The sequence below is a fragment of the Sphaeramia orbicularis genome, chromosome 21, assembly GCF_902148855.1.
Source record: "Sphaeramia orbicularis chromosome 21, fSphaOr1.1, whole genome shotgun sequence".
Classification (NCBI taxonomy): domain Eukaryota; kingdom Metazoa; phylum Chordata; class Actinopteri; order Kurtiformes; family Apogonidae; genus Sphaeramia; species Sphaeramia orbicularis.
In genome coordinates, this window is record NC_043977.1 from 19,273,182 (window position 1) to 19,290,452 (window position 17,271).

General features: G+C 37.2%; 1 protein-coding gene across 4 annotated transcripts in view; it reads left to right on the top strand.

Moving 5' to 3' along the window:
• The window catches only part of bin1a (bridging integrator 1a), a 30,936-nt gene extending 15,278 nt beyond the window's left edge, over positions 1-15,658 (top strand). For 2 of the 4 annotated variants that reach the window (XM_030123993.1, XM_030123994.1), the window contains 9 exons: positions 660-729; positions 3,500-3,622; positions 4,860-4,943; positions 9,195-9,215; positions 11,080-11,517; positions 12,071-12,130; positions 12,246-12,323; positions 12,430-12,531; positions 12,615-15,658. In XM_030123993.1, coding sequence (XP_029979853.1) covers positions 660-729; positions 3,500-3,622; positions 4,860-4,943; positions 9,195-9,215; positions 11,080-11,517; positions 12,071-12,130; positions 12,246-12,323; positions 12,430-12,531; positions 12,615-12,716 — 1,078 coding nt within the window. In that variant the 3' untranslated portion in view covers positions 12,717-15,658. The remainder of the gene's footprint in view (positions 1-659; positions 730-3,499; positions 3,623-4,859; positions 4,944-9,194; positions 9,216-11,079; positions 11,518-12,070; positions 12,131-12,245; positions 12,324-12,429; positions 12,532-12,614) is intronic. The other 2 variants (XM_030123996.1, XM_030123995.1) reach the window with 2 other exon arrangements.
• The last annotated feature ends 1,613 nt before the right edge of the window (positions 15,659-17,271 follow it).

The following is a 17,271-nucleotide window of genomic DNA, read 5'->3' on the forward strand; positions in this document are numbered from 1 at the left end:
AGATAGATAGATAGATAGATAGATAGATAGATAGATAGATAGATAGATAGATAGATAGATAGATAGATAGATAGATAGATAGACGCTCCTCCTGTATTCACCATGTTTTATATTTTTAACACCAGTACCGTTTGTCCCTGAACTCTCCCCTGAAAACATAATAAGACAAATACTGGATGGGTCATAGTTCTCAGCACTCGTTCTCACTACCGTTTAAAGCCACACGTGTTCAAATCTGCATACAGGTTTGCTTCACCTTGTAAGTATCTGCAGTTTTGGGTCTGGTTCCCTCAGCTTTAGAATTTCTTCTCTATGACAGCGAATGCCTCTTAACACTGCTCGCTTATGAACCACGTCAGGAGCCACAGAAATACGCCTGCTTGCATGGGATAAAGAGAGGAAAGGAGGGATGGGGCAAAGGAATGGAAACTCACTTTTCTTGCATGAGAGCTCTTGCAACAGCAACTTCCGCTTGGACTGTTCTAGAGCATGCCCTGTAGTTACTGTATACGCCTAGCTTTTAGTTCTTAGCTTTTAGATCCCTTTTTAACTGTTTCTATACCCCTCTTTCACATCGCTTGCTATCCTTGGCACGTTTTTTGTAATCTGTTTGCCTCCTTCATCTTTTTACCCTCCATTGATTTCTCTGATTCATTCAGTGGCAGAGATGCATCCAACCACACTCTCAGACCAGGAGGACCACCCCCCATCCCTAAATCTCCTTCCAAGGTAAACATGGAAACCCACAATCTTATAAATACAAGCCTGTTTTTACAGTAGCTTTTTATACCATCAGGGTGTAAGAGTTCTCCCACTGAATTAAACCCATACAGGCCTTAATAGGATTTATTATTACTGCATTTCTATAGGTGCATTTCTATTAATGTAGTTATTTGGTGTTTTGAAAATTCACGCAAGAAACTGTCAATAGAATCATGCAAAATTAGGTTTTTTTGTTCTGGAATTTCACCAAAAAATGTTGCTTGAGGTGTTTTTTTTTTTTTTTGTTTTGTTTTTTTTGCCATTTTTGATGAGTAAATATCCATAGAGTAATTCTGGTGTAGTGAACATTTATCTCACATGATTGATCAGCTGACTTTTTCCCAGATCTTACACATATCCTGATAAAATATGTCTTGTACAACAGGTCATGTAGACTTATGGCGAGACCGTATTATTCTTCTGTCACATTCTTTAAAATGACTTCATCAAACAGAATTTTCTGCTTCTTCTCCACTGTTTATATGTAAACAGTGGAGTGTGTAATATAGCCTACAGCACCATCTACTGGTGAGATAACAGCCTAGATCAGGGGTGTCAAACATGCGGCCTGGGGGCCAAATGTGGCCTGCCAAAGGTTCCAATCTGGCCCGCAGGATGAATTTGTGAAATGGAAAAATTACACTTAAGTTAAATTTTGGTCCAGGTTCCACATATCAGACATATCAAAACAACCTATAAATTCTTACAACTCCAATTTTATCTTTTTGTAAATGTAAATATTTTCATGTAATTTTCCTGTATTTACACTAAAACAAACTATAATTTCACAGAAAATGTAAATATCCTGAACAAATATGAAAAACCTGAAATGTCTGAAGAGACGTAAGTGTAATTTAGATAATATTCTGCCTGTCACTGAATATTTAGTGTATTTGTAGATCCACTGTGATCTGTAAGTTGTAATGAACATGACGTCAATGATAAACTGAGGCAGAATATTGTTAAAATTCCACTTATTTACTTAACAAATTTTAGGGTGTTCATGTTATTCACATTGTTTTAAAGAACAGTTTATAGATGTAAACTTTTTCATCATGTAAGGGAAGTTTGGAGTTGACATTATTTATATATTATTAGGTTATTTTTTCGCTGGTCCAACCCACTTCAGATCAAATTTGGCTGAATTTGTCCCCTGAACTAACATGAGTTTGACACCCATATTTTAAAGAATAGTTGGTAGATGTAAACATTTTCATCAGATAATTTTACTTTTTTCGCTCTAAAACATAGAGGAAAGTTTGGAGTTGACATTATTTATATATAATTATGTTAACCCTTTCATGCATGAATTATGAGAACCTTAGTCAATAATTGTTCTTGAGTGTTTTTATTCCTCTTCAGGCATGAAAAAAACAATGCATATGATTTTTTTTTTTTTTTTTTTTATGAACCTATTTTTCGTGGAGTTCCAAAAATGTCCACTCAGCTGGACATCATGTGTTTAATTTTTGAAGCAAAGAAACATGTATTTAAAACTCATCATCAGAAAGTGATATACTGTGTGAAAACTATGAAATAAAAGCATTTTTAATGCCGCTAATTGCTAAATCGCTAATGTTTTCTCACATTTTATCATACTCTAATATTAGTTATTATTCATTTCATGGAGATAATATCCTCCTGAGACCCAGGAATTTGACAGTTTTAGCTTTTTTACATTAAAAAATTGTCTTGATTGGAAACTGCATAATGCAACAGTTTTTTCAGATTCATTTTTAAAATAATTTGTATTTATTGATTGATTTTTTAATGGAATGTCCTTTGTAATGCACAGCATTTTTAAAGTAAAACTGTCAAACTTTTGTCCCCTACAGAGTACAAAATGCATTACTGGGTCTCAGAAGGATATGCAAAAAAAGAAAAAAAAAAAAACAACTAAACTTTTTGTTTCAGAAAACTGTTAATTACAGTCTAATAACAATTAGCAACTGATTTACACTAAAACGTGTTAGTGCAGATCAGGTTTATCATGAGCAGCAAAGTTCCAATAATTGTATGAATTGCAGTGTTTGGGATGATGCATGAGCGTCCACTGTGTTGGCTGATATGGAACTAAAACAACCAAACCCATGAATATGCAAGAGAACAGCTGGAGAAGAACTGTCCACTGGAGTGACCACTGTGCATGAAAGGGTTAATATTTCAGTGGTCCGGCCCACTTCAGATCAAATTTGGCTTAATGTGGCCCCTGAACTGAAATGTGTTTGACATCCCTGGCCTAGATTATTCAAAAAGTATAGATAGATAGATAGATAGATTTTAGCTATTTTTTAATCTAAAAATGCACAGAAAAGGAGACAAAAACAACAATCAACATGATATACAAGGATCATGCAGACGATGACATCTTTTTTTTTTTTTTTACATCATAACTACAGGGGTTATGTGCCCGATGGAAGAGTCGTGGGGGGGTAGAGGTAAAGAGTGGATTAACATTGACAGAAATTACCACCAAGCCTATAGTATACAGCTAAATACTTCAAAATGATATTGTTACACCTATCCAAGTAAAATCCAGTGCATTATCAACATCTTAAGCAGTGAGGCTGTGCTCTCCATAGATAATAGAATGAGTGTCAGTAATTACACCCGCTCCGTTCCTACTGTGAAAGTTCTTCTTTTGTACCCCATTTTTTCCTGCACAAATGTGTTTTGAACAGTACTTGGGTTTAATCTTGAGTATAATGTTTTTAGCAGATGTCCTTCTCTGTCCTAGCTAAAGCCAGCAGTGCCTCCTCCACCTAAGGTGACCCCATCAAAGGAGCTAAAAACAGAGAACATCATCAACTTGTTTGATGCTGCAGCTACACCTGACATCAGCGTCACATCTCCAACAGAGGTCAGTGAGCAGCTGCTGTCATGAACACATGGAATAGCCCTTTAACATTTTACTCTTGGGTGTAGTTTCCTCTGGCCTGGCCCTCCTATTCTATTCTATTCTATTCTATTCTATTCTATTCTATTCTATTCTATTCTATTCTATCCAACTTGACTGGACTGGATTCTATTCTATTCTATTCTATTCTATTCTATTCTATTCTATTCTATTCTATTCCACTCTACTCTACTCTACTCTATTCTATCCAACTTGCCTGGACTTGACTGGATTCTATTCTATTCTATTCTATTCTATTCTATTCTATTCTATTCTATTCTATTCTATTCTATTCCACTCTACTCTACTCTATTCTATCCAACTTGACTGGACTGGACTCTATTCTATTCTATTCTATTCTATTCTATTCTATTCTATTCTATTCTATTCTATTCTATTCTATTCTATTCTATTCTATTCTATTCCACTCTACTCTACTCTACTCTATTCTATCCAACTTGCCTGGACTTGACTGGATTCTATTCTATTCTATTCTATTCTATTTTACTCTACTCTACTTTATTCTATTCTATTCTCTACTCTATTCTATTTTACTCTACTCTACTGTACTTTATTCTATTCTATTCTACTCTACTTTATTCTATTTTACTCTACTTTATTCTGTTCTATTCTCTATTCTATTTTACTCTACTTTATTCTATTCTATTCTATTCTATTCTATTCCACTCTACTCTACTCTATTCTATCCAACTTGCCTGGACTCGACTGGACTCGACTGGATTCTATTCTATTCTATTCTATTCTATTTTACTCTACTCTATTCTATTCTCTACTCTATTCTATTTTACTCTACTTTCTTCTATTCTATTCTATTCTATTCTATTCTATTCTATTCTATTCTATTCTATTTTCTACTCTACTCTATTCTACTCTACTCTGCTCTACTCTATTTTACTCTACTTTATTCTATTCTATTCTATTCTCTACACTATTTTACTCTCCTCTCCTCTCCTATTCTATTCTATTCTATTCTATTCTATTCTATTCTATTCTATTCTATTCTATTCTATTCTATTCTATTCTCTACACTATTTTACTCTACTCTACTCTACTCTACTCCACTTTTCTATTCTATTCTATTCTATTCTATTCTATTCTATTCTATTCTATTCTATCCTTTGCCCCTACCCTTGAATGTTCCCTTTTAGCCACTGAGCCGCCCTGTTCCTGTTGTTATCAGTTTAACAGTCCTGCAGTGAGCAGCCTATTGGACATGGACCTGGACTCATTCAGTGCAGCAGCCAAAGCCCCTACGGTCACACAGGTGGATGATTCATGGCATGAACATATAGACTGTAGAGACTTACACCGCAAAAGATGCCAAGCTTTGCAAGAGATTTTATATTTTATTCAGAAGGGATCTAAGTTCATTTCATAATATTTAAGTCTACATTGTTGGGAAGTGTCAGATGATGATGATGATGATGATGATGATGATGATGATGAGCCATTCAAACTAAACCTATTGCATGGATTATCTTTATATCTTACAGTTAACAATGAAGCACTTTCTGGTACAGTAATTTGACTTTAAATATGTTGAAATAAGCTTGATAAGTCTGGATACGAGATGAAATCACTTGGTAAGCTTGGCATATGTTGAGGTGTGACCTGCTCTGCTTCTTTGCAGTTGATCAACTGAGAGATGGATGATGGCATGATGATCTGTAGAAAGAAACTTGCTTTCAGTGACCACTTCTTCCTGCTTCAGCACTATATCCACAGATCACTCATGGCATGAAACGTAGACCTTTTCCCTGCTCTGCTCTGAATTTTCTCTATTCTGAACTGGACAAAAGTACAGCAGAATGTAGTTAGAAATAAAGAAATTACATTATGTGTACCCGTGTGAGGTAGAGATATGGATTTAAATGGAGGGTTAGATAAACTGAGTAGGTTTAGATCATGTAACTTCACTTATTTCAATATTTTCAGTAGATTTTTTTTTTTTTTTAATCTAGGACTGTCAAAGCAAGATGTAAAATGTACATTCTCAACAACAAATACCACAGGTGTATCAGTAAAGTTGCTGCTCGGATGTTACTGTAATTAATCACAATCAAAATGACATGTACTTGTGATATGATCAGATTTATGCTCATTTTATAGGTGTACAATATCATTTAATTAAAAGAATTATACACTATATTGGTCACATGATGTGAAAAGGGATGTTTGCCTTGAAAATGATGGATAAGCTACATTTTTCTTAGTCATTTTTGGCCAGATCTGCTAAAGGTTTGCGTGTATAAAAACGTGTGCAAACTCATCGCACACGCAAAAAAAATGTACAAACTGATTTACTAACAGTGCGCACTAAGGGTTGCACCTTCCAAAGGTGCAAAATAGTGCATCTGGATACAGTTAGTACGTTTGCAACAATGACTATGCAATATGGGGCGTTTACACACAGTTGTGCATGTACTGGAAGGAGAAAATGTAAACATATTAATTTAGTGATTTATCAAACCCAAAAGCAATTTTGCTCATAGGAACTGCGTCTATATTTAAAGCTATACCGTATGATGTGGCATTTTTACACTTTTCTTTTGTCATCTTAAAATGCTCCTAATAAGTTTGTGTCAAACTAAAATGTAAAAGAAATCCACCAGGTATTGAAACTCAAAAATGTTTAATTCTCATATATTTCTAATAAAAGTCTGACCAATCATTTTAGTCGGTCCGAATAAAATAATTGGCCGAACCTGACTGAGCCTCCTGTCAATCATCCATTACGGCCGTCCAGCATCCGATCCATCATCACCGTCTCACATCCGATATGTGTCCCTCTGAATCTGACGCTTCATTCGCGCTGCTCCTCCTGTCACTGACCACAGTCTCCTGTCTAGGATGTGTTTGGATAGAACTGACATGCACATGTGGAAGGGATTAAACAGATTTATGAACAGAAACGACAACTGAAGGGAAAAAACGGGAGTCTGATGAATGAAGGATGGGGATAAAAGTCCGGAAGTCAGCTGTACTGGACTGAACAGGTCTGCATAAAGCTCAGCTTTTATGACGGTGGGACTCATACAGGTACATGTACATGGTGTCACACATGTAAGATGATGTAGGATGATAATTATATGGACTATGAAACTTCAAATGTCCACGGAAAATTCGCGGAGGCCGCGCGTTCACAGTGCGCGCACCCATCCCGTGGGCACTGCAGTGAAGACACTGACCCAGTACTGCACAGACCAGGTCTACTGATGGAACAGGAGCCGCGGGCCCGTGGCAGGTGGATGATGCATCTGATTACTGAGGGAGGGGTCCGCGGACACGCCAAAACGGACTGGACCTCCACCTCTGCTTCCTCCTCTGTTTTCATCGCGCATCAGATTAGAGGAGGAGAGAGGAGGAGGGGCCTCAGAGCTCAGGCAGCGGGAAGGGGGCGGGGCTTTGGAGAGAGGCGGGTTGTTCATGTTCAAACTTCTACTAAGTGCTGTGAGAAATGCCACATCGGTAGGAATAGCTTTAACACATCTCAAAGGGAGGTGCAAACAGTTTGGATGCATAATTGTGCACACACGGCTGCGGTTATTGTCGCTAGAAGAAGACAACAAAATGATGAAACGGGACGCAGAGAACGCTTTTTCTATATTGACAGGTGTCCAGGGCGCTTGTTAAACTCAGGTGATCTTTCAAATATGTTTTTTTCCCTGGAATTGACCTACGTGGAGAGTTTTGACGTATGTCTGATGTGTTTTTACCCAGCAACAATTGTGACCAATCATTGAGACCATGTACCAAATATGGAAGTCTTCAAAGAGTGACTGAAGACTATAAAAAAGAAAAAAAAAAAAGGGAGAGACGAAGGGAAGAGACGAATAGTGTGTTTGATGCTAGACTAATTGATAACTGACTTCTTTCTTTTTTGTAACTTTTTCTATTTTTGCCTGAAGCAATAAATCAAGCTTTGCGTTAACTTTTTAAAACCTCAATCCCTTCTTTTTGGTGAATTCTTCATTTCTCCTGGTTTGCTCCTTCCATCCGAAACGTAACTGGTGAGTTAATTTAAATTACGCAACCCCCCTCTCGAGGCAGCCTAAAATGGAGAAGTCCAGAGCCACCGTTGGTCAAAAAATCTCTAGAACACGCAGCTTTTTGTCCAGATACCTGGAGATTTATAGTACCAAGGTGGTTTAAAGAAAACGAAACTGGGGGCAGTAGTTCATTATCCGAAATTAATTGTGGTTTTTGAGATTTACTGGTTGCTGCGTGTTTACACCCAGAGCAGTTTTTCCAGCATATTGTCTCCATGACAACAGCCAGTAGCAAAAGCAAAATCCTCATTTAACCCTTTCATGCATGAATTATGAGAACCTTAACCAAGATTTTATTCTAGACATTTAAGCATGAAAAAACAAAAACAAACAAACAAACAACCAAAAAAAAAAAAGAAACTATGCGAATGATTTTTTATGATCCTATTTTTCATGGAGTGATATACTATAGTGATTGGACTGATATATTGTGAGAAAACGATGAAATAAATGCTGACAATCTGATGTTTTCTCATGTTTTCATTTTAACATACTTGCATGGATATAATATGCAAAAAAAAAACAACTTTTTGTTTAGCAGTTCGCAAATTTTTATGCTCAAACATGTTACTGCAGATCAGGTTTATCTAGAACAGCAAAGTTACAGTAATTGTATGAATGTCAGTGTATGGGATGATGTATAAGTATCCGCTGTGTTGGCTGATATGGAACTAAAACAACAAAATTCATGAATATACAAGAGAACACCTTTGAACAGCTGTCCACTGTAGTGACCACTGTGCATGAAAGGGTTAAATAGGCCGGTCTCCAAAACGTTGCACCTGTTATCATTTGCACAGGCAGTCTTAGTAAATCATACGCAAACCATGGTTCAACCCCACACGCAAAATTCTAGATTGCGCACGCAAATTAGTACATGCAAATTAGGATCTTAGTAGATCCGGCCCTTTCAGTACTGAGTTAAAAGAATCCTCTAAAGGACTTGACATTCTATCCTATTTCAAACTGTTTCAGTACAGACAACAATTGTTACAGTGGACTTAAAGAAAGCATCTGCCTTTAGACCTTTATAATATCGCCCAACAATTGTAACTTTCCTCGGTTCAAAGATTTTAAGGTAAAATATTGCTCTGTGTTCCAAAAGACTCATCTGACAGGAGGGATTCATATTATTAATGGTTAGAAGTGAATAGAAAAATGAATCGATGAGCTTTTAAGGCTCACAGTAACATTACATTAGATAATTAAATAGACATTGATTGTACATCCCTTTTTTCCTTGTACCGTTCTTTTAACTACCCTCTGGAGGTGACTGAAAATACACCAAATATAAACCTGAACATGTGACTTCAGACCTGTACTCTTGTTCTTCTGGTTTAATGCAATGGGCTTGTAGATTTAGAGCATGGGACCTGCACTGGAAATGTTTTATTGAATGCTACAGACCTGGCCAAGAACTTTTATTTTCTGTTTTTTCTCATTGTGTTGTTTTCTTTCTTCCACAGCCTGCAAACTGGGACTCATGGGTAAGCAGATCATCCTCATGTTCTTTTGTCTGAATAACAGGAACAAATATTATAATTATCATTATGATCATCATCTTTATCAGCATAATTTAATTTCAGTTCATAGTAACATCACTTAAGTTTCCATTATTTATACTTCTGACACCATTATAGAAGTCCCATTCTCTCATGATTCAAATAAATGACATGTTGGATATGGGCTTCAATAATGGTCATTTCTGTATGTAAATAAGCTTTTTCAGAAATGCATTTGTTTATTTGTTTGTCCCAGTTCTGTTTGTGCCTTGTCGTTGTCTGTGCTTGGTGTAATAACAATGCAAAACTGAAGGAACTGTTGCAGAGCAAAAATAGAACTTGGGAAGAACCTTGAGTCAATTCAGTATCAGACATTTTATGGTAACATGCAATCAGGTGGAAATCCAAAATCGATAAATAATAAGTGATTTTAAGAAAAATATTATAAGTACAGATGTGCAAATTTAGGTTTAAATGGAATCTTTTGTATGTTTGTAGCTGAATTGACCTCTTTTGTTTCTGTTTCCCCTTGTATCCCTGTATGATCACATGTTCCGCACTAACAGAACATGTGACACACAGGGAACAGTTACGTTCTTTGCTGAGTGAAGCTGCTCACTGGGGCTGAGAAATCCACGTCTCTTTACTGTGGGGCTGTTTTTTTTACTTCACACGAGGCTGGTAAACTGATTAAAACTAGTGAGCAGCTTCACAAAACCTTGCTTGCAACTTGGCATTCTGACCATGAACTAACCTTTTTAACCATTCTGATCACTGTAAGAGGGATGTGTCTCCAAAATCATGCAGTTCTGCTGTATGATAGAGCAGCCTTAGGCAAAGCAGTGTAGCGCAGAAAGGAATGACACTTCTCCTCTTACAAAGCTCCCTTCCGTTTTCTCCATCTGAACATAGCCGTGGGAAGTTAAACTGTGCTTGTCAACCACACACAGAAGAACCGACATCTATCTTCTGATGGGATGATGATTTTTTTACTTTTCCGCTTTCTCCTGCCACTTTTCCTTATCTTCATCTGTCTTTTGATTTCATTGGAACCTTCTCTGTAAAGGTTTTTCCTTCTGCATCATTGATGATGATGGTGATCATGATGATGATGATGATGTTGATGATTTGCTGACATCTACTAAGGACCTCTTTCCATCGGTGTCCATGACATCTTTTCTAGCCCTGCTGCTATTTATACATAGCAACCAGTCATCCCTTTAAAAAGGGAAAATTAAATCATTTATTGTATGACTGCTGCCAAATCCCCAATCCTAAGACCTTCATCCCCATAAATATCTCTTAAAATACCAGCCTCATGGGTTTTGCATGGTTTAGTTTTACTAATCCTTTTATAAATGAACCCTACAACCTGTTCACATTATCATAGCTGTGACATCATGCACTAATATGAGTTTAAGGAAATGTCTATGAAACATTTTTAGACGTGTAATATCAAAAGATCACGGCATTTTATGTCCCTGCAATTTAATAATTAAACTAAGAAAATGAATTATAAAGTAGAGAGTAGAGTGCATTTAGTTTATGTACTAAAACATGCAAAATCACATGGGAAGTTTGGATTTCTATATTCCCTACCACCCTGATTGAGACCCTACGGAACCTTTCAGTTTGATTTAATACTATCATCAGTTTCCTATTCCTGCATCTTATGAATTTTATTTAATTCTCAACCCTGTTCTGTTTAAAACCTTAACTATCGATCTGCCCTTAAATCCCCCTTTTATTTAACTGACATCCCCTTAAACTTTGATAAACTTCTTCATTCATGTACTTCCAAACTTATCTATGATCTCTGACTCCTTGAAATCTGACCCCTGACCCTCAGCCTGAGGACAGTGCTGCCCATGAAGAGACCCCTGAGCGCTATGACCCAATAGCAGCTGCCACAGAGGGCTGGGGAGATGATGGAACCCAACCGGTTCGCTATGATCCCATAGCTGCTGCCACAGAGGGCTGGGGGGATGATGGAACCCAACCGGTTCGCTATGACCCTGTAGCTGCGGCTCAGGAGGGATGGGAGGCTGATGATAACCAGCCAGCTCATTATGACAACGTTACTGAAGCCCAGGAGGGCTGGGGCGACGATGGGAGTCAGCCAGTCAGAGAAGTGCCGGCCGCAGAGGATGAAACACCTGCGGCCGAGGCTGAAGCCGAGGCTGAAGCTGAGGCTGAGGCTGAGGCTGAGGCTGAGGCTCCGGCTGAGACAACTGAAGAAGAGGAAGCCGCCCCAGCTGCTGCTCCGTTGGAAAATGAAGAGGGTCAGGTAACCAAGGAGGGAAAATGGAGAGATGCATTCGGATGAAATTGGTGGATGCATTGACTCTTGAGAAGGAGGTTTTGGGCATGGGGTGTGGGAAAAAAGCAGTGGTGCCAAGATAGATAATGAGGAAAGGTGGTGAAATGTTGACAGAGAATATTTAGGATGCATCTGGACCAGCTGCATGGATGCATCAACTGTGACGCAGAAAGAAATTACTTGATGAAGGAAGGAGAAGAGTATAGACATCTGCTTCTCAGTGTACAGAATTAATGCAAGATAGTCACTGCTAATCACAGCAGCATATACACACTGTAGTAAGCTGTGCAAAAGCTTTATTTTAGAGCAGCTGTTCAAAAATATTAACTCTAACTTTTCAACATGGCTGCATTAACTATGTGTTTGCTGTGTAGGCTGTCACAGTGCTACTTGTGTTTTGGTCTGTCTTTGTCTGATCTGTCTGTTCTTCTTTCTCCTCCCCCCCTACCTTATTTCAGTCTCTGTTTTGGCTCATTGACTAACCAATCTATATATTTTCTTTTTATTCCTGTGCTCACAGAGTGAGTCAGCAGCAGCTTCTGCAGCCTCACCTGTTGAAACAGCAACAGAGGAAGTAACTGTAAGTAGAAGCTCTCTTTTTAATGGCAGAAACAGCTCAACTTCTGTGCTGATTTGAGTTCTGAAAACGTGTACTTCTTGGTTTATGCATGTTGCACACCGTCTTTGTTTCCCAGACACCACCCGCAGTAGCAGCAGAGTCGACAGAAGTAGCACCAGAGCCTGCAGAAATGCCCCCTGGCTTCTTGTTCAAAGTAAGATGTGAATCAGAAGAGAGGTAGCAGAAAAATATAAATAGCAGAGACTATTCGCTAGACCCAATTATATGAATTTAATGACAGAGTTGTGTATGTGAAACAGGTCCAGGTGATGCATGATTATGCTGCAAATGACACAGACGAACTGGAGATGAAGGCTGGTGATGTGGTGCTCGTACTCACCTTTGACAACCCAGAAGAACAGGTACACACAGCTAAATACTGTATGCACCACACACTGCATTCGACGCTGAAATAATAATGTTATTTGTATGTATTTGTTTGCAGGATGATGGCTGGCTGATGGGAATAAAGCAGGATGACTGGCAGCAAAACAAAGAAAATGCAGTTAAAGGGGTATTCCCTGAAAACTTTACCCAGAGGCTGTGAAAAAGGACAGGACGCCATTCCAATTTCCTTCTTTCTGTCTCTTTCCTCTTCCTTCTGTCCTTTCCTCCTTATCTTGTTCAGATACTGTATCTTTACTAGGACTTTGGCCATAGAAGCAGAGCTGTCACAGCCCTGGCTGAAATCATGCATTTCTAAGGTCTGCTACACTGTGCTAAACGTGGATCTTGGCATTTCTGCAGATTTCTGCCAACATTTACAAATTACAAATATAGCCATTACACAGGTCCCACTTTCTACTGTCTTTCTGCACTAGTGCTATATTATTTCCATCCCTCATGGGAGGAAGTGATCAGAGAACCCTGATTTTAATAGTATAGATGCAAAGATAGGGTACCTTTGCAATGGCTACCACTGTAATTGCATCGTGATGTTTTAACATTATGTCTCATGTTAAACTCTCCAAGACATATTCCATCACCATAACAGAGAAAATGTCAGTTAAGATCTGCTTTTGTTCATCTGACCATAAGAAGTGGAAGACAATGTAAAACTAGACCATGCCAAGTGTAGCAGAGTGTTCCTATAAGCCCTGAAATCTGTTTCATTGGGATGTGAAGTGTTATTAAGATCAGACTGGAAGCTAAGTACAAACTGAATAGTGCTGTTAAGGATCTGTCACTTGGTAGAGTGATGCTGTACAAATGTTCACACAGAACATAAACACATGTCAAACTCCTACAAGACCCTTTTCTCACAGTGGAAAAATGTAAAAATCTACTTAGAAGGATGTACTTTAACAACACATAAAAATCATCCTGAAATCTGGCTTTATTAAAAAAGACCAGAGTGATGCAGACCTTCATCATAACTTCACAGACCTATGAAAGAGGTGGCATGAAAATTGTAAATTAGAGTATTTTTTTGACAATGACTCTGAAATCCTCAAAAGGTTCTTGGCAGATCACAATGCAAACCCCCCCCCCCCCCCAAGCTGTGTAGACCACTGTTAGAAAAAGGCCTGTCAATGGTGGATCCAATTAAAACATACACCGATTTTGTACAGAATGCTTTGAGAGTAGTTAGGTTAGCCACATGTGTAGCCATGAAGTGTAATTTTCCTTTGGTATGCACATTTTTCCCTCACCTGGGCCTCTTGGTAATTTCAATAGCTGGCTATAATTCTGATGCAGAAGCTGGAGGTGTATCAGTGGAGGTTTTCGACATCACAGATTACCAGTATTTACTACTTCAACCACATTAATTAGTCCTAAGGTTCTCAGATTGGTGACAATATTAGTGATACAAGGCCTGCCCTTTTTTCCAACATTTACTTATGGAACATGACCCTGTGATTGTTGTGCTAGTTTGGATCCTATGGTTGGATAATTAGTTCAAACCTGTTGTAAACATCCCAACCTATTTCAAGTGACAGCTGGAGCTAAAAAAAAAAAAAAAAAAAAAAAAGGAGAAATGCAAGTCCTACTGAGAACAGCAAGAACATTTTTGAGAGTGGTGGGATTTTTTTTTTTTTTTTTTTTTTTTTTTATCTGTTGCGCAAATTAAAGTTGTGTGGAGTTATCTGGAGCAAGCATGTAAGAAATCCTTTTCCCGTTTTGTAACAACAGATTCCAAATATGCATTAGCAGGCTTGCTAATGAAAAAGCAAGCCAACAAACGACACCAATATGGAGCTGCTAATGGTAGTATAATAGTAAGTCAGAAACAGTTACACTCTAATCTAATATATATATATAGTATATATATACATATATATATTTAAAACTGAGCAAGTCTCAGTCATTTTCAAGAAATGTGCCGAAAACAATTCCTTCCGTTTGCATAGAGACAACGTACGTAACTCCAATGCAGATGATTCAAAATATGCACCAGAGCAACTCCTTTTATTTTTGTATGCTGCCAAGCAATGATTACATATAGCCTAATATAACTATGTCAACATTATTGCCAACTGAGGATGTTATGGTGTTTTGTACTGTCAGGTTTACTGCTCTCGACATAGCCACATAAGTAGATCAGATTATCTCACATTAATTCATCCATCCATTTACTTTTTCAGAGGAGACTCACATTTCTCATGATGTTTATCAAGATGTAGTAAGTGTGAAAGAGACAACGTGTGTGTGTTTGGCTGAGTATGAGTGTCTATGGGTCGTTTGAACATAAATTCTTTATCTATAGGCTGTTGTTATTGGATGATTCCACCACAACCTGCCAGGGGATGAGATCATCCACTTTACAAGAAGCTTTTCTGACTGGACAAAGACATATTTGAGTCTTTCCTCACTGGCTGGTATTATGGTTCCAGGTGTTATTGTGCATTTGTTGTGTATAAGTGTAATTTTGCCAAGCTGTGATGACAGATACATATTCTATAATGACATTCATATCTGTATGTGAGTTACTGTGAGCATGCTGACTTCCCATGTGTTGTTGTGTGAACACCCTTAATTTGACGAAAATGATACTTGGGTCACTTTTGAGGCAGTTGAAACTATCTTTTTTTTATACTTTAATTTATTTTCTTTATTTAATCAGGGAGCAGACGGTGGTTACGTGCTGTATGTTTTTTCCTGCCTTGCCTCAAAATGTTGCTGTAGTATCATGGTCCAAACAGAAATAATCATGATTATATGGAGACGGGACACAGAAACAAACCACCAGACTCAGGTGGACGGATTTTCTAATGGTTTTCAGTATTTTACCTTCTTGAAATGTGCATGATATTTTCATATGTATTTAAATGAACTGACATGTGAGAACATCACCTGCACGTAAAGGTTAAATTTTCACATTTTAATTTTTTTTTAAACATTATATACAATTTGGTGAGTGTTTTACCTGGGTCTGGATCTCTGTCTGTGTCATCACTGATCGGTCTCCTGCAATGAGCTATGGGATATGACAAAAAAATGTTTTTCCTGTACCTAACTGACCAATAACAATAAAGATTATAGAATCTATTTTTTTTTTTTTTGCTTGCTGCTCTTTGTGTGTAATTAACTTACCTCTGTGAATTCAAATTGAATTTTGGTAACTATTTGCTGGGGCATGTTTTGAAAATTAAATCTCAAATGTGTTTTTCTTTTTTCTTTTTAATTAAGTCAAAGAATGAGCGGTCTTGAATAAGAAAATGAAAATTCAGATTGGAAAATGTATTAATAATTTTATTTATGAGTCAAATAATGCAGCCATATTCTTAAAATGAAAAAGCGTTTCTTAAAATGCATTTTAATTTAGATTATGGTAGCTAATCGCTTCCATACGTGAAGACCTAGAACTGTTTTTGTGATGATTTCAAAATTCATTTTCTTCTACATTGAACCTTCCCCAAGTGAGTTATCGCCATTTATTATGATGTTATACTTTGCATTTTGCTTTTTTCTGTGAAAATCAAGTATTTTTCTATATTTGATTCACTGTCCACAATATATTGTTCAAAAAATCTCAGAGTAATCCCAAAGGTTATTATATGAAAATGGAGAAAACTGAAGAGAAAGTGACTTTTTTAACAAAATATGTCATCATCTGGACATAAAAACAAGCATCTACATCATTTGCTGTTTGTCAAACTACATGGGTTTTCCTGGTGAATTAATGTTGCAGAAGATGATTGTGTTTCCATGTCCAAATGGGTCTCATTAGCAGGATTAATTGTTAAAAGCTTCTAAATATTTTATATCAGTGGATGCTTTTGGTCAGGTGGCTGTTAAGGTTAAATCTGAAGACTTTTTGTATTTTTATTTTTTTTAAATTTACTTTATTTTTTATTTAGTGGTGACTATGCACAATAAATATGTTATATGAGAAGGAGATAAGGCCACCCAAGGGGATTTCCCTGCCATTCCTGAATTCAGTTTGACTTCTCATCCCTCTAAAGGTGGTTAAGGAGACCAGACATGTCCTTAACCCATAAAGACCCAGTGCTACTTTTATGACAGCTCCCAAATGAATTCTTCTCTACATTTAACCTTTCTTAATTGATTTATTACCATTTATTGTAATATTATCTTTGTTATTTTGCATTTTTTCCCAGTGAAAATCAGGTGTTTTCCTACATTTAATTCACTGATCATGTAGAAGTTCACAAAAGCTCAGATTAAAGTTGAGGGGTATTATATCAAAAACTGAGAAAACTGAAGAAAAAGTGACTGTTTCAGTAAAATATATCATTAATTGAACATAAACCTAGTGTTTCCATCTATTGTCCATTGTTAAACTCCATGGGTTTTACTGATGAATCAATGTTGTAGAAGATGACAGCATATCTATGTTCAATATGGAGCCTCTGAATGTCCAAATGCGTCATATCTAATGACTATGAAAAGATGACAAACTGCATTTTACACCAATTATTTACATGTATTGATAGGATTAATGGATCAACAGGTATTAAACATTATAGATCAGTAGACGACTATGGTCAGAGGTGAATGTGTGGGTCTTTATGGGTTAAAGTGGTGAACTCCTCTTAAAAAAAAATCACTCTGTTCTCCAGCAGGGGGTGCTGGTTTCAAGTTTTAGTTGTTCATCATTGGAAGAGAAAAAACATTTGGGCATCAAGAGGAAGAAGGAG